Genomic DNA, 18,675 nt, shown 5'->3' with positions numbered 1-18,675 from the left:
ATTACACAGCTGTACACTGGTTGATCAAATATTGTTAAGAATTATTCAGAACTTGCTGATGTAACTCAATGTTGTAAGCTCATATGAATACTCATATGAATAGTAACTGTGATTTTATCCAATGAATTGGTCATGGCCACCAGCATTAACAAATTAGGGCTCTTTTATTTTAAACTGTTCACCTTTTACACATTGACAGTTAACACAGACAAGCCTTTGTGGTCCCTCTGGCCCGAGACATGGTCAGTGACAATGTGTGCTGGATATCGACTGGGATGGCTTATGGTGGATGGAAAGCTTTCTCTCTCTCTCTCTCTCTCTCTCTCTCACACACACACACACACGTGCGTGCGTGCGCGCGCGCGCACACACACACACACACACACACACACACACACACACACACACACACACACACACACTTATGCAAGAACGGATACAAAAAACACAGTACAACATATACTAACCATCTAACATAGTCTAACCATCTAATGTAGACATCAACGGAGGAGGGGCTTAAAGTGCATACAGGAACAGAGGAGGGCTTTGCTCACTCCTACAATTTGTAACAACCTTTTAAATTATGAGTGACAGTAATCATCCACCAAAGCAGTGATCTAAGTGCCACGCTGCATCTTTACAGAAAGCATATCCCCACCATATTTTAGCTCAAAAGGCGCCTCGCTTCATGAAATAATGACACTGCATAGTTCACGGGGTTAGTCTTATATATTATTGCGGTACAATGTAGGTTCAAGTCCGGGGTCTAGGCATGAGCCATGGGCAGCAGGATGGCACAGAAAGCATGTAAAGTCCAGTGAGATTAGAGAAATAAATCCAGCATGAGAAAGCACCCGATGCTCTGAATGGAGGTTAATCCACATGAGGAGAGGTGAGAAACAGTACAGGTCCGATAATGACACGATGATGTTCAGTATTCTGGATGCATAGAAGGAGTACGTTTGCCGAAAGCACTCCTGGTCTGGTCTGGGTGACCCGTATGGTCAGTTCCTTGAGCAGAGGCAGAGTAGCTCCAGCTGGGTCGAACGGGTCAATAAGGGGCAAATAGGACTTGCGGATGGGAGGTCCTGACAGGCCCGGGGGCTGGGCGGAGCAGTGCAGCAGGCAGGGTTTGTGTCTGAAAGAGCGCAGGGGTCGGGGTGTGATTAGTGGCGCTGTTCGTGCGGTGCGTGAAAGAGTTGCCGATGGCTGCGGCAGCTGCTGCCACTGCCGCCAGGTGAGCGGGTATGATCTGTGTGGTCAGAGGGTGACACTGGCGCTCCTTCCCCAAAATCAATTTTATCTGGTGGAGACAGGGGAAAAAACAGTTAATACAGCCTTATATGTGCACAGGATAGAGAGAGCAAGGGAACGGTACAATCAAGACATCTCTGCAAAGCTGTCACACAAAGTAAACGTATACTCTAAACCAGGCAGGATACAATTCCTAGTATGTTACGTTTTCACAGCGATACAAGAATGTAATATTCTTTCATTTTAAAAAAACAAGATGGCTTTTGGTTATTGAATGTGATCTAAAGTTAGAGCAAATAGTTTCCAGGACAGGAGCATAAATCTAAATTAAACTGCTAAAATCAAGACAAGTTTTGCTGTTTGTAAATTAGACAAACTACCAATCCTGCTCGGTCTGCTTGGACCCACATTTTACAACGTTCAAACATTTTATTCAACTGCTGGATAATTAAAATAGGTCCTGCATACCACATCAGAAACTCTTTGTATTTGCTCACTGAACATATTAAATTTACTTTTTCCTGCTTAAGTTTCTGTTTTTGTTTACAGGTTGGTTGTGAGACCAGAGGCCTTTATTATGAAACAGGATTTTATCTTCTCCAGGTAACTTCAGGGTTAACGTGAGATTTCCTGTAATAGAAGGGGGTTCCAGCCCCAAGTCACATTCCAGATTAGTGATCAATAGATATGAAATCATGACCTATTGACTATCAGTTCTCCAGAAAATAGCATCAATTCTCAGAGCTCTGCATGGATAGTGGACGTTTTTTTTCCCAGATGAAAAAAAGTAAAAATTTATTCCTTGATATTTTTTCCTCTGTTGGCTGGGAACTATTTTTTGTTGGATAAGCATGAACGTGATCCTAAAGCTGGACATCTATTTGCACCTCCTGAATTTGCACATTGACTAAAGTCTAATTATATGGTAAATGGTAAATGGCCTGTATTTATATAGCGCTTTACTAGTCCCTAAGGACCCCAAAGCGCTTTACATATCCAGTCATCCACCCATTCACACACTGGTGATGGCAAGCTACATTGTAGCCACAGCCACCCTGGGGCGCACTGACAGAGGCAAGGCTGCCGGACACTGGCGCCACCGGGCCCTCTGACCACCACCAGTAGGCAACGGGTGAAGTGTCTTGCCCAAGGACACAACGACTGAGACTGTCCGAGCCGGGGCTCGAACCGGCAACCTTCCGATTACAAGGCAAACTCCCAACTCTTGAGCCACGATCGCCCCCTATATAATGAAATATTCAATATTAATTCATCAGATTCTCCCAAAGTTTAATGATAGAGTTGTGATATTGATAACTTCCACATTCTGCATTTATGCTGGATTTCTTTTGTGGCTTAGAATGGGGTAAACGTTATTAAGCTAATAGAGCTCTTCCAGTATCACTGACCAAACTGTTTAAAGGTCTCACACATTCATACAGCAATAGGCTAAATAAACTAAATGTGCAGTGCTTTTCCTCTCACACGCTCACACCGCTGTTCTCTCTACAGCCGCTGTGCTACTTCCAGTCTGTATCCTGTGTTTAAGCTCCTTATATTTTTCTAATATTCCAGTTTTATCTTCCTTTGTAAAATCCGCTGCTCTGCTGCCAGGAGGCAGAGCTGAAGTAGCTGGAGTTGAAGATGCTAAGATTCTAGTTTGAACGACAAGGAGAGACAGGATTTTCAGAAATGAGAGTATCAGAGGGGCAGCTCAGGTCGAGCGGTTTGGATTTAAAGTTAGAGAGGCAAAGCTGAGATGGTCTGAGCAGATACTGAGCAGGGAGAGCAAGTATGTTGGGCAAAGGACATTAATTATGGAGCAAGGAAGGGTCATGGAGCTACAGCGATGGAGAACAAGCAGAGTGGGTGAGACAGAGGCAGATGATGTGCTGTGGTGTCTGCAACATACTCAAACTCTAAACTGGGATAAACTTAACTGTAGTAAATAAAATGCATATAAGCAGAAAACTGACAGGCTGTGAGATGAGGCAAGAGACTTCAATGGGGCATCAAACAGGTGTCAGAAATCAGCTGCTAATTGAAACAGTTTTGGCATTTGCCACAGCTGAGATGAGAGTGTGTCCAATATTGTTGAGCCGTGTTATCATCAACTCAACCTATTCAACTTACTAACCAGTTCTGCAGACCTAATAATGAGAATAATTCAGTGGCAGTGTTTCGTATAATCGAGATTATGTCCAAAAATGAGATAACTGCTTTAATAATATACTCTCACAGTTTTAACAGAGAAGGAAAATGACTAAAAAATGGAATTAAAGACAGAATATAAAACTCATGATGTGACAGGGACACAAACAGTGTCTGACCTCCAAGAAAAGCCTAAAAAAAGGGTTTAAAGGTCACCAAAGTTATCTGGCTTAATCTTCTGTATCAGTATTCTCATGGCACCAGTATGGCAGCACTTGTCATGGATTATCAATCACTGATTCAGGCACCGAAGCCCTGTGGGATGCATTCTTTACCCTGTGCTCATCAGAGAAGCTCCTCTCCGTTAACTCAGTCAATGATGGGTTTCAGAAAAAGTCATTTCCCCCACACTGGTAACCCCCATGCTTCGTCTCAGCAAACAGTGGGTGTGATGAATGCGCTTTTCTGGTGCCTCTTTTGTAAGATGAAAAGTTCGGCTGTCCTTTATCTTCCCCACTTTGATTCCATAGGGCTCATTATTGCATGCTGCTAATCATGTGTCATATGACACTCAAAAATCCTTTAGCAGTTGTCTCAACTCGCTGGGAGTGCGAGAGAGATCGAGTTTTCTACAAAATGCCAGAAAGTTAAACAATGACCTCAAGAAAGTACTTGAAAGTTTTCTTTTCAGTGCATTTCTCTTACTCTGCGGTTTGTCAGCTTGCCTGCCTCTAATATGAACTGCTGTGATGCTGAAGACCACAGTCTGGGGCACTCCAAATAAGTTAAAACTGACATTTACAATCAAGTCTAAACAGCGTTCAACGCGAGCCTGCCTTCCACCTCCAGCACGCTGGCTCAGAAAAGCCTTCAGCCGTGCCATTTTTGTCAATAAAATATCAAGTTTTCAAATTAAATGGCATCGCACACTGTCACAGGTTTTTAATAAAAGCTGGATAAGGGGTGATCCTGTTATGAGAGCTGACATTTTACTGAAACAGGAACCGTCGAGTGGACTGAGCATGCTTAATCAAAAAACACTTTAGTAGAGATGCGCAGGATTTTGTGCTGACAAACAAAGAAATTCTGAGTGTTGGTTTGTTTTCTGTTCTTTCCCACAAAAACAAAGTACGACAACAAGAAGCTGCAGCACCTGGAAGAGGTTAGAAAAGGAGAGAAAGACAAAGGATCTACAAAGTGCTGCTCGTGGGTTGATGAGTCGGTCTTCCAGGAGCCCATTAGCTGGGAGTCACTTTGCCTGTTGTGTTGATACCGATGGCCTTTCTAACAAAGCAGGATCAACATACCCCGAGGGGTTAGTTGGAGATTAATGGGGTAGTAAGGTGTGCTGAGCCCAAAGCCAGAGATTTCACGATAACAGCTTTATTTATTTGCCTGGCTAGGTCGCCATGGTGACCTATGTTAAGCATGTGACATGGTCAAGAGCGGGTTCTGCTCATAGTTTTGTGCAATATGTTTTTATTTTATTTTACAGGGAGCTTGATGGGCTGCCGTTAGTAACACTGCTAAATAAAGCCATGCAGTAAAATCTGAGCAGCACAAACTGTCCGGAATTTGCATGCATTCGGTTGGTGATGCAGAAAATTCCCAATCTGCTGCCACGTCTGTTCTATGCTGCTGAAGTCGCAGCCACAAGAGCACAGATTAGAAAAATCAATTAGTCTATTATTTGTTGCAGAGAACATTCAGTCAATAACATTTATTTCACTTTAATCTTGTGAAAAACTAGATGAAGTGTTTTGACACCTTTGTCATTGGGCTAAAGGAGTGCGTCAGACCTGAACGCACTTTGTAGCTTTCACACCTTTAATATGCAGCTATCATGTATCAGAAATAAACAGCAGCACTGACAGTGGCAAAATCCATATATTAACTTGTGAATTCACAGGATTAACCATTTTCTGCCAGCACGACTCGATTTCCTTCTTTTTTTTCATTCATATATATATATATATATATGAATGAAAAAAAAGAAGGAAGGGCTAGCGATTTTGCAAGCCCTGTATCTGATTGAGGAATCACTCATCTTTGGAAAAGAGAGTTTATTACAGAGAAATGTCTCTTTCCAAAATAAAAGCTATACTATATGCTTCTTCTGGGCTATATTCTCAGCAGCATATTGTAGCGGGTCAGGGCTGTTCGGAGTTCTGTTTGTACAGTTATGCTTTGTTTATGTTGCCATAGTGACGGGTGACGCCCTCTCGCTGCGACGGTGTGTCCTTCCGGGGTCAGAGGGCGCCTTGTGTGTTGTTGTTGCTGTGCGGTTGCCGCGCTGAGCAGTTAGCTAGCGGCAGTGTTCTTCTGCAGATGTCAATAAACGGCTGTGCTCCCTGGCTAGCTCACGGGAAGCAAGACCAAACGACACCTCCGTCTCCTCGTTGTCTGAGCTCGCCACATTGGTGTCAGAAGTGGGATGATGGTGGCACCCCATGTTCTGACCCGAGTGACTTTTCCCCCGCCGGTCGTGACCGGTCGGTGCGCCAAAAGAAGGCACCTGGACATTTGGAGGACTTTGTGTGGGGTAATGGGGTCGTCGGGGACGACTGACCCCTTAGGTGGGGCTATGTAGCGGGTCAGGGCTGTTCGGGGTTCTGTTTGTACAGTTATGTTTTGTTTATGTTGCCATAGTGACGGGTGACGCCCTCTCGCTGCGACGGTGTGTCCTTCCGGGGTCAGAGGGCGCTCTGTGTGTTGTTGTTGTTGCTGTGCGGTTGCCGCGCTGAGCAGTTAGCTAGCGGCAGTGTTCTTCTGCAGATGTTGATAAACGGCTGTGCTCCCTGGCTAGCTCACGGGAAGCAAGACGAAACAACACCTCCGTCTCCTCCTTGTCTGAGCTCGCCACAATATTAAACATATCAGGTCCCCATAAGGAGAATCATGTGCTAACGGCTGTCTAAATGACTCGGGTAAAGTTTGTAGCATGCATGCTTGTTGTTTTTGTCTGCTTCCACTTGTCTTTGCACTAGGATGATGTCTGCGTAAATGTGCAGTCATATTCGTTGTGTTCCCACTAGTGCTGTCAGCGTTAATCTCGTTGAAATGACGTTAACGCCACAACACGGCAATCTCCTTTAACGAGCTACCCCTGATCGTGGGGCTAGACGGCCAACACGTTAACGAGCTAACTGCGCTAACACACTAGTTCCCACCCATGTAATTGAGCATTGCGTGGCACATCCAACATACTGTTTTACTTTAGTCCATGATGCGCTTACCTTCAGGGTCATACGTCACATGAAAACCAAAATAATTCCAAACGCCAGATCTGAATGAGGGTGGGGGAGGTTCAATTTGTCATTTTGCAAGGAGAGCTTAACTTCTGTCTCGCTGGCTTGCCCTGCGCTCTTCCTTCTGACGATGCTGTCTGTGTTAAGCGCTCAGTGGATCTGCGCTCGACAGTGCAGCCTAGGCGGAGTAGTCGAACGCAGATTCACTGAGCGCAGGGCAAGCTAGCGAGACAGAAGTTAAGTTAATGCTCAATTACATGGGTGGGAACTAGTGTGTTAGCGCAGTTAGCTCGTTAAGGTGTTGGCCGTCCAGCCCCACACAGGGCGTTAACGGAGATTTGCCGTGTTGTGGCGTTGAGGTCATTTCAACGAGATTAACGCTGACAGCACTAGTGGGAACACAACGAATATGACTGCACATTTAAGCTGACATCATCCTAGTGCAAAGACAAGTGGAAGCAGACAAAAACAACAAGCACGCATGCTACTAACTTTACCCGAGTCATTTAGACAGCCGTTAGCACATGATTCTCCTTATGGGGACCTGATATGTTTAATATGCTGCTGAGAATATAGCCCAGAAGAAGCGTATAGTATAGCTTTTATTTTGGAAAGAGCCATTTCTCTGTAATAAACTCTCTTTTCCAAAGATGAGTGATTCCTCGATCAGCTAGATTTATTTTTTTATTACTTTGTTGTTTCAGCAACATTAAATTTAAAAACTGTACTTTTGAGTTAAAATATATATTTATAATAATATATGTAGAATAAATGACAAATTAAAAAGGCATGAACATTTTTTTTGTATCAAAAAGATATTGAACCGTGACACCAAAGTATCGAACCGAACCGTGAATTTTGTGTATCGTTGCACCCCTAATATATATATATATATATATATATATATATATATATATATATATATATATATATATATATAGGGAGCCGGAGATCGACAGACGGATTGGAGCTGCAGTAATGCGGACGCTGCACCGGTCCGTCGTGGTGAAGAGGGAGCTGAGTGTAAAAGCGAAGCTCTCAATTTACCGGTCGATCTACGTCCCTACCCTCACCTATGGCCACGAGCTGTGGGTAGTGACCGAAAGAACGAGATCGCGGATACAAGCGGCGGAAATGAGCTTCCTCCGAAGGATGGCTGGCCTCTCCCTTAGAGATAGGGTGAGAAGTTCGGCCATCCGGGAGGGGCTCAGAGTAGAGCAGCTGCTGCTCCACATCGAAAGGAGCCAGCTGAGGTGGTTCGGGCATCTGACAAGGATGCCCCCTGGGCGCCTCCTGGGTGAGGTGTTCCAGGCATGTCCCACCGGGAGGAGGCCCCGGGGCAGACCCAGGACACGCTGGAGAGATTATATCTCTCGGCTGGCCTGGGAACGCCTTGGTATTCCCCCGGATAAGCTGGAGGAGGTGGCTGGGGAGAGGGAGGTCTGGGCCTCTTTGCTTAGGCTGCTGCCCCCGCGACCCGGCCCCGGACAAAGCGGATGAAGATGGATGGATGGATGGATGGATGGATATATATATATATATGTATGTATGTATGTATGTATGTATGTATGTATGTATGTATGTATGTATGTATGTATGTATGTATGTATGTATGTATGTATGTATGTATGTATGTATGTATGTATGTATATATATATATATATATATATATATATATATATATTTAAAGATCTGCATCACTTTTTCCTCTATGTCCAAAGCAAGCAACACTTCAGTCCATTTTTACAGAGACTGAAATGACACGACAAGCACAACTTTTTTTAAGGTGGATTAACAAAGCAAGCTGATAACCGCCGTTGTGGTAACCACAATCTCAAACTGGGTTGTTAACACAAAGCTCGGTTGGTCAGGGTCACATGTATCGGTCTATAAGCTGAGCTTTGATTGCTGCAACCTGCCATTGTTACGCTTGGTAGTAATGTGCTGTGTAAACACCTAAATCGATACAAAAAAAATGAATGGCACACAGATATTCCATAAAACACATGTAATACATAATAGTCTGTTAACGTCAAGGCAGAAACATTCAGTTTCTACAGCTCGACCTGCGTCTGCTTGTAGAAGACTTCCTTTATTTGTATTCCAGTAATTTCAGGTACAGTAAGTGTTATTCACCATTTATCAGCTGTAACTCTTATCAGTCAATAACACCACCACAGAGTAGCATTATGAGACAAACATGTAAAGCATGTTAGATCAGGTAGTTGCAGTTACTTCTTTTCTGCTCTGACTATTAACCAGAATCAGTTTATACCGAGATTTGTTTGAGTAAAAATGATAAAAGTTCCTCTAACCTGGAGCACAAATGGAGAAAAACTGATATGTTATCACATGATTAGTGTTTTACTGTGAATATAAATTAGAAATTCCCACAAAGAAAAGAAAGGTGTACGCTGTAAGTTATATTTCCTAAAATTAGGATCGGCCCAGAAAATTGAAGTTGGTGTATCTCTGCTAAAAAACCCAGGGCTAAATCTGGCTAAATCCTGCTTTGTAACGCAGCAGTCTGGACCCGTGTTGCTGATAAGATAACAGAGGTGTGCAGTGACTCACCGGCTGCTTGGTCTGGCCTTTCTGTGGTTTGCTGTAGGGGCTATATTTCGGTTTGGCTGGTTTACCTGCTGCTCGGTCTTTATGACGCCGGCTGCTGATGTGCTGGAAATGAGAGACAGATTCAAAACGAGTCACACTTTAATGTTGTCCTTTTACTGCGGTTATTCCAATATTAAAATGACTATTAAGTCATTTGTTTTTCTGACTTAATCATTAAACCACCTCCAACACACAGAGCACGGAGTCCTCTTCATGCTCTACTGAAAAATATCCACATTCAGTTTCATAACAATCTGTCTGAGACAGCCTCTTACCCTAAAACTGCAGTACCGCAGCAATAAAATGTGCAAATGTGGTAAAGTGTTTTGAATGTGTGCACCAATCTGTTAATGTGAACATGGTTTGTACTTGTACAGAAACAGTCAAATGAAAATAGATTGGGAGGCATCACTCGGGGAACAGAAAAGGAGGTACAATAACCAAAAACATACCTCTTGACTCATGGCAAAAGATCTTACAGCTTTATGGTTTTCACACCTGTGGTGAAAATGTCTGCACTTCTATCGCTGCAAGTTACACTGCAGAGCTTTTTACTAAATGCCACAGTATATCCCATTGTTAAATACAATTCATTTTGAAACCCTTGGAGATTCGGGCCAGATCTGAATAAACCAATAAAACAGAAGACAGAGAATTACAGTCTGACCTAAAGCCAGCAAATTCAGAGTGGGTACATGCTGACAACAAAAGGAAAATTTCTGGCTGTGTCTAAATTTCACAAGTCCTTGCAGTGGGCTTAACAATCATACTTTTCTTCTGCTTTCAGCTCTAACTAAAATGTTTCATGCTGGATTCTTTTCACAGAGAATTGCTGCTGTTCAGAAGTACTCAGCAAAAGTCCTCGCATGAAAAATTCATACAAATCCCGTCTGTCTTCAGGGAGAGAACTCGAGGTTAGCTCAGACTAAACAGAGTGGTCTTCAGCTACTGTAGAAGACGTTCCCCACATGACAGAATGATCAGCACTACAAGAAAAGAAGATTTGCACAGGAGCTATAAAGATACACACGAAGCTATTTCAGTCACAGTTGCATCTTTGTCACCTCTTATCGTACCTCACTTAATCTAAAATTAAAACAGGCAACTCCTTGACCGCACACTTTAACCAGCTTTTTTTATAAAATTTTTTAAGGATTTCCGCATTCATAAAGACCTCAGACAGATATCCAACAGGAATAAAGGCAAAACTCATTACTAGTTGCTCTTAAAATCCAGTCTGACTCGTACGTGACCTTATATAAGTTCGTTTTCAAAGAGGAACAAAATACCATTTTTCAGATTCAGACATTCAAACATCACAGAATAATAATAAAATAATCCTCAACTGAAAGAAACATCCATAAGCGGCAGGTTCATATCTCGAGGCGAGGATGAATTTGCTCTCCCAGCAGCTGCAGGTAACTGCAAGTTTTATAGTAATATGTTTAAAATAATAATGTAGTGTACTGTGCTTTCCTGCCTTCATCTGCAGTCTCAGATGGCACTGAAAAACAGACACTCACACCTGCGGCCAAGTTAAAGATCACCAATTAACCAAACAAGGACTTGTTATTTAATATATTCAGGTTTAAGATTGGTAGATGACAGGACTGCATTTCACACCAAGACACCCTGAAACAGCCAAGCACATTCTGCTTGTTGAACCAACGCTGCCTGTGTTGGTTGGGGTATGTTTGTCACATGGAGGATAAGAAGCTAGCTGTGGACAGCTAGCTCAGAGCACCATAAAAAGTCAGTCATCCCAAGCTATGTTTTAAGAAGGACAAAGGAAAAGCTCTTCCGCTGCCTGGTGATCTTTGGAGAGGTCAGGTCACTGCAGAGAGGATGCGCCCTGTGGCAACCACCTAAACCAGGACCTCCCAATTGATTTGCACCAACTGTAACACAGACTTCATGCGTCAGCCTGCAGTGCAGTAGCAGATGGTGTCAAGGCCCAATGACCATCTCGGTTTCTTAAGTCTGAGATGCCAATGGTAATTATTTTATAGTCGCAGTTTTCCCAGAGTTTCTCCCTCTCATACTGTGTTTATGAGATGTGTTTGTACTGTGTTTGTTTCCCGTCCTCGTATATCTTTGTTTAGAGTTGGTATTCATGTCTGCTTTGGTTGGTTCCTGTTTTCCTTCATGTCCTGTGTCACTTTTGCTTCCTTTCTGTCTTCCCCTGATTCCCTGACTGTTTTATCCTGTTGTTAATTGTGATCACCTGTTTTCCTCTCCCTCCTGTTTCTCATGAGTAATCAGTCTGCTGTGTACTGTATGTAAAGCCTTGTTTCCTTTTGTCCTTGTCGAGCTGTCTGCGAATGCTTCTCCATGTTACCTTGCTTACTATTTATAATCTGAGTTCTTGTGTTTATCTTCCAGGATTTTCTGCTCTTCTGTTGTGTCTTTGACCTTTTTTCAGCTGAAAGTAGTTTGGTTTTTGTTTGCGTTATCTGCATTCTGTGTTTCAGATCTTCAACAGTCCATATGACACTGTAGGCACAAGGAGAAAATGGAAGCTACGCACAACAAACTGACGAGGAGAGTCAAACCACTGACACTAACCACAATACCACTGTGGTACCCTTAGTGAAAGGCAGTCATAGAAAAATTGCACTTACAAGTTCTAATGTTTGTGTCAGTTTTCCAGTCTAGCCATCCTCCTTTCCCCTAAACTGTGAAATGACTCATTTGGATACACATTTATTCAATCAAACATATTGTTTTTACTTTAACTTATTATATATCCTCCCCCAGTCTGATCTAATAAAGTCACAATGGCATTAAAGAAAGTGGTAAACCTCCAAACAGACCTTTTTTTAATAATAGCAATGAAAATATGAAGCTAAGTTTCATTTAGCTATTGTATGTCATGCACTGGGTTTTATTTCCATTTCCAAATGCAGGGAATGTGTTTGACAGATATGGAAATAAAATCAATCCTTTCACAAATTAGAATATTTCGAGACTGCTCCCTCAAAAGCCAAATGATTCACTGAATAATAAAAAAAAGACGTTGATGACTTTTAATTTTCTTTGATATTTATAATGCACGATGAACATGATGAGTAAAATGCCATATTATTATAAAAATTTTGATTTAATGTCAGTCTAATCCGTATCCGGCTTTGCTTGTTTAATAAGATCTTGTGATCAATTTTACACAGAAATCCATTTTCCAGTTTACTACTGAGCGAGTGTCTCGGGCTCCGTTTATATCTCTCACCTGTTTTAGCTGAGTCTCTGAGTTGACGTGCACGTCACATGTCTCACAGTAAAACGTTTTGTTCTGCAGGCCTGTGGATGATTTGGAGGATGTAGCCAGTTTGCTTTTGACTCCTGCTCGAGGAAAAGACTTGATGGAACCCACACCGCTCCTGGCCTCGAGCATCGTCTTGTGCTTCGTACCTGCAGGTTCAAACAGGAAGCAGTTTGGTCAGTACATGAATCTGACTCAACAGAGGCCACCTGAGGAAAAGGGGTCAACTTTTATATTATCCTTATGTCACAGATCAAAGTAAGTGAACAGTCCTATTAAACGCACTGAAAGTTGACCTTTTGACCAAATACTCCTCAGGGCTAGAGAGTAAGGGCCCGGTTGTATGTCACTCCCTGGAACGATACCTCCCCGAGCACTTAGCTACAAGGGCCAAGACTGGTTCACTGGTTCAACCAAAAACTCTTCTGGACTTGTTTCAGTTTCACTCAAACAGAAGCTCAAGTCATCAACACAGATGTCACTAATATGGGGCACTTATGCAGTAAATTAGCATGTTAAGCTGTTCATTATTCAGCAGGAAATCACTACATTTCAAATTGAAATGATTTTTGGGCAAACTTCTGGCAAACGATGCAACCGCTATTTGAAAGCCATTCGTTTAATCCAGATATATTTAGGTCCAGCTCTTGTAGCTCCGTGGTGTAATCCAACAGGTTGAAGAGCTAAAAGAAGGAGATCCAAGTTTATGCAAAACTGTCACTGCCAATTGAACTCAAGCACTGAACCCAAAGACGGACTTTTCCTTAATCAAAAGCAAACGGAATATTTTAGCTTTTACAACTGCTTAAAAATACTGTTGACAACAATGGGCTGCAAAGCTGGTCGAATGTTTATGAGATGACCAAATACTCTGTAATGAAGAAGCTTGATTTGTGTGAATTCGTGTAGAGCTTTGTGGTCACTTGTGAAATCCAGCTGCCCGATGAGTATTTCAGTAAGTGTTCGGTGTTTTCATGGTGGAGAAACTGTTTAGAAATCTTTATTTGACTGTTTTATGTTGTTGAAACTTTAATGAAAAAGTCAATGTTTAAAACAAAGATATCGCAGGCAGAAGCAGAGGAACAACCTCAGACTGAAAGCAAAGATGACTCAGTGTACTGTCATTTCCCTGTGTTGTGTCTGTGTGTTTGTGTGTGAATGCAGTATGAGAAATTTGTTTGAAACAATGACTGCTTTGTTTTCAAAAGCAAGGATGTCTCACAATACCTGATTAAAGTTTGATAAAAGGTTCCTATGGAAACTACAGAAGGATAATTGAAGAATTGTGTTTTTTCAAGCCCCGGAATGATTGCTGAAGACAGCGGAGATAACTCTACAATAACCACAAACAAACGCTTGAACACTGAAGGAACCCAGCAGATAACAACCTTCCCCACAAAAAGCACTGACTCACTGAAAAAATTATTTCAACACAGATGCTGTCATGGAAATTTCACAACATGGAATGAAACAATCATGCAGAGTCCGTGTTCACTGAGAAAAACACAACCAGCAGGTAAACACCTCATTCGTACAGCAGAGCCAACCTTACTTTTGTTGTTTTGTTTCAAGTTTGGGGGAGAAAAAAAAGGTCTGTCATCCACTCAAACTCTCCACGTTTGCGGCAAATCTTGGCACACGTCTCTCACCGCTATTGTGAGCCTCCAGCTGTGACGCGGAGTTGACTGCCACTTTGCAGAGGGAGCAGTAGAGAAGACGGCGAGCTTTCTCCTCCTCCGTTTCTGCGTCTGTCTCCGCTTCGGGTTCGGCATCGGGCTCCGGGAGGTCGGGTTCTGACGGGGAATCTAGCTTCGAGTGCCCCTCGTCTCCCCCAGCAGCTGAGGTAGTCTCTGGGGCTGCGGCCGCCGTGCTGCTCGGCACTGTCAGCGAGGCCACAGGTGCTGGCGATGGCGTGGTAGGGGTCGCCAAGGATGCCAGGGGTTGTGCTGTTCTGAGCACGGGGGAAAGCGCTAGGGGCGCTGTTCCAGGGAGGCCATCTGTAGGGAGAAATAAATCACACAAAGAAATGTCTTTGGTTTGAATCATATTGCTCCATCCATCATTCACGGACAGAAATGTTTTATTCATGTGGTGTTCACCCAACAGGTGGCTTAATGTGTTTTTATTGAGACTTCACAGGATCATTTCTATTTTTATTTGTTTGCTTTATTAAAGAACATAACATGAAATATTGATCTAAAGTAAAAGAGGTACTGCTGTACACTGCTATGCAGCCCATGCCTGCAGTGCTGCCCTACTTTTTTTGCCTCTGTCTCTCTCTCTTCTCCTTTTCTATGTTCATGAGCTTTGTTTCTTTTCTCTATCCTATTGCGTGCCGTGTCCAGCCAGAAATCAGTCTCAGTGTGCCATCCTTAAGGATAACACCCTTTGCACAATATACACAAACTAGGGATACATTGTTAGAGTATCTCCTAACTCCTAACAATATTTCATAACTCATTAAACTGGAACTAGTTCAGCACTAGTATTGACTGATACTTGAAGGCAAGGCATCTGTATCATATTGCAAATGGAAAAAGCTGCATCTAAAAACCACGGTGAGAGGGGGACTCTGCAGATATGTATTCATGAGCTGTTTCAGGTATTTAAGATGATCAGCTGTGTAATCAAACTGTCTGCCCTTCACTGTTTGTGTGTCGAGGCCATATGTGTGTTTTATAAATTAAGAACATGAATTTATCACAGCTCAATCTTCTTGTCACAATTAGCCACGCTGTGAATTTCATTCATGGCAGGCCTAATTATATTCAGACATGAACAGTGCTACTCGCAGTGGTAGACGGTGTAGATGAGCCGCACGTCATATTTAATAGATTCACCTGAATCACTTTAAAATGATGTCTCTGAAGCTAGCACAGTTCGTTTTGTTAAACGTGCTAAAGCTCGACTCCTCTCTCCTTGCATCTCTTCCACTACTGAGTCTTTGATGAGAGGGACTAACACACATGGAGATGAGGTGAGGAAAGGAATCAAGGATGCACAATCTGAGAAGGTAGGTCAGTGTTTGTGTGCAGCCCTGGGTGTGGCTTTCTTCCACCGGCACCAGGACTGCCGCACATGGCTTCAATCAAGTACTCATCAAGCTGCAGTGTTTATATTCCTTTCACTCACTTCCTGCCAAACTGTTTGCATCACCGGTGTGGTAGCAACTCCTGGCCCTTTTATAAAGATTTTCTTAGTTGTAACTTGGCTCCGTCCTTCTTCACAGCTCACTGCCCGCTCCAGTCTCACACCAAAACAACACCGTTCATGTGCCCGTCCACTCTCCACCAGTTACTCCAGCTTCTTCCCCCTACTTGCTCCTGCTTTGCCAGCTCAAGACTCCAACATGGTCTGTTTTTGGGGCATGCCAGCTTTTAGTTCTAAAACCTCAAAGTATATTCAATTCATGAAAGCCGAGATTTGGAAATGATGGCTTATGATGGCTGGATTCAGATCAAGTTATTTTTTCTATTAATTATATAAACAAAGCTGAACGGTACAAACTATATACAAGCGGATCCTTGAAAAACAAACATCCAAAAGCTTTTCCATCCAGACATGTTCGTTGTTTGGGAGCAGACAGACGTCATTTTGCAAAATCAGCACATACGGAGCGGTTGAGAAGCTACAAATACAACATGTTTTGTTGCTAAAACTTGGAGAAACAAACTGCACCGAAAGCAACAGCTCCACAGTCACAACAGCCTTAAACATATACTGCAGATAAACGTGGCAACATGACTTTGGCAACATAAACCCTGCTCGGTTTCGAGACATCTGTCATGAAACAGAATGGAAACGTGCACTTCCAAACACTTGTGCAAGCTGATGCATGTGCATCACCATCCAGTAACACACAGAACGCAAGTGCAAGAGTTTCAAATGGCAGCCATCAGACTTGCTCTTGTCACTTGTTCTAGTGTTTCTCTCAGAAAAACACCATCACACTCACTGGAGACTCTGACATGATAACACAAATAGTGCCCTGAAGGATAAAACAAAAAGAGATTTTAACTGATGAATGAAAGTGACAAGATGTGAACTTCATAGCTGAGGGAATGTGTAACAGTTTACAAGGGTGTCAACCTCAGTTTCACTAAAGGCCACAGTGGGAAATAAGAATCACATGAAGGCACAGACATTTGTTGACTTGCTTTAACTTTATCGAAAGAGTAAACGCAATTGAAGTCCTAAAGTTGTTTAGCCATTATATCATTCAGTCAAGCAAAATAATGATAATGCGTTCTCATTACAATTATACAAGTTGGCTACCATACAGCCAACTCACAACACACCAGCCTGGATATGACTCCTGGGTCATTTATTAAACCAAATGCATCCATCCATCCAGGTGTAAAGCAAACCAGAGAATCTTTTCATTTTGTTCTTGCATGTGTGTCTGAAAGTTTTACACAGTTTGTTTCACAGGCCTGAACATGACAACTCTGTGTGGTACATTTTATTAAAAAAAAAAAGACCTTTGATTACATAGATTATATGTACCATGCAGCCTTCTGCCACTAAAACAGACTGCTCATAAAATTTAAACTGCCTTTTGCTCCATCGCTTTATCTGAGCTGAATCTCATATTGTGCTGTAGTCAGTTTTTTCAAAACCTCGAACATCAATATGATGGCTCAGATTGTGTTCCTGCAAAACAGAGATGTGTCATAGCAAATACATCACTCTTTCAGGACTGAATATTGTTTCTCAATCGAAGCTTATTTCCAACACTAAACATTTGTTCTTGTTTCTCTCTTTTCTTTTTTTTGGTCAAAATGTGGGATTATTGCAAATTTTATTTATTTTTTTGTGGATTTTGTGTTACTTTCTTAGCATTTGGAGTGAGAAACTTTCAGACCAACCCTAACACTATTTTGAGGTAATAACCCGAATTTTTGGACAAGCGTCTAGGAACCTCTTGAAATCACCTTTCCCTTTTTCCTGCCTTTTGTGGTAAATATTACTGATGTCTACAACAACAGACTGCATATAAAAGATGGATTTGGCAACCATGCTGTCGCACACTGTTTTGCTCTGTTACATTTTTGAAACTTTGAGCTGATGTTTTTTTGCTATTGCTATCTTAGCTTGTTAAAACAAGGCATCAGGAGTACGGAGAGGATCCGACTGAGGAGAGGTGCTGCTTTGCTAATCAGAAGATTTGCCTGTCGATGAGCAACGTCATTATCATGTTTACATGATGAAGAATCAACGAGAACAAAAGACGATCAAGTGTTTACTGAGGTTACAGATCAAAGGAGCCGTAGACTTCTTTATGATCATTCTTTTTGCAAACACAGTAGTTATCCACTGCTGCCAAATGATTTCACTCTTTACATGTGGAACTGATATCCATTTTTCATATACAGGGTGTGCTTACAATTAGGGGGACCAAAACATTAAAAGTTATATACAGACTAGATTAAAAATTTTCAAAGGAGTGAATTGAGCTCTGAAGGACTAAGTTTGATGTCTCTGATTTACACAGTCAGCTCTTCTGGTTGTTTTTAGCTTAGTCTCTGTAAAGACGGACCCAACACACTGTTACGATTATGGGTTTTTAATAGCACTTTCACAGGTTGAGCCTCTCTGTTCGCAGCTTGTCTCGGCACACACATCTCCTGCTCCAGTCTCCGGCTTCACTATAAGAAAAGAGACGTCTTATTAAGCAGATCGTCACCACCTGTGGCCTCACCTGCCTTCCCGGCACCGCCCGCTTAAGGTCTCTGTACCACCCCTCCCCTGCAGCTGAGCCAGGGACTACACCTCCACCACAGTCTCTAAGCTCAGTAACCAGGAATATAAATTTTATTGCTATATATTAGTACAGCCCAACACTGTAAATATACCACATTCTTCTGAACATGGAAAAACTTAAGTATAAAATGAAGACTAAAGCAAAAGAAAGAAAGTATTAAAGTTTAAAATAAAATGTTTACTTCATCGGCACAAAAACTGATTCAAGCCGTACAATCAGACTCAAAAGAACACACATGACTTTCTAGACCAAAGGCAAGAAGATCTGATTTCTATCTAAGGTGTTAAAATTGCTCCAAGATGAGTTGTTCAGGCGATTACTGATTACATGCCAGATCAGGCACATAAATATGAAACAAACTATGCAAGCAGTCGCACCTCTAATCT

General features: G+C 42.3%; 1 protein-coding gene across 1 annotated transcript in view; it reads right to left on the bottom strand.

Moving 5' to 3' along the window:
- Window positions 1–378: 378 nt before the first annotated feature.
- The window catches only part of znf385d (zinc finger protein 385D), a 97,376-nt gene continuing 79,079 nt past the window's right edge, over window positions 379–18,675 (bottom strand). The window contains exons 5-8 of the mRNA XM_026186023.1: window positions 14,175–14,522; window positions 12,493–12,674; window positions 9,228–9,329; window positions 379–1,303 (exon numbers count right to left, since the gene is read on the bottom strand). Coding sequence (XP_026041808.1) covers window positions 1,052–1,303; window positions 9,228–9,329; window positions 12,493–12,674; window positions 14,175–14,522 — 884 coding nt within the window. The 3' untranslated portion in view covers window positions 379–1,051. The remainder of the gene's footprint in view (window positions 1,304–9,227; window positions 9,330–12,492; window positions 12,675–14,174; window positions 14,523–18,675) is intronic.

This window comes from Astatotilapia calliptera, chromosome 11 (assembly GCF_900246225.1).
Source record: "Astatotilapia calliptera chromosome 11, fAstCal1.2, whole genome shotgun sequence".
Taxonomy (NCBI): domain Eukaryota; kingdom Metazoa; phylum Chordata; class Actinopteri; order Cichliformes; family Cichlidae; genus Astatotilapia; species Astatotilapia calliptera.
This window is presented reverse-complemented; position numbering and strand designations above follow the sequence as displayed.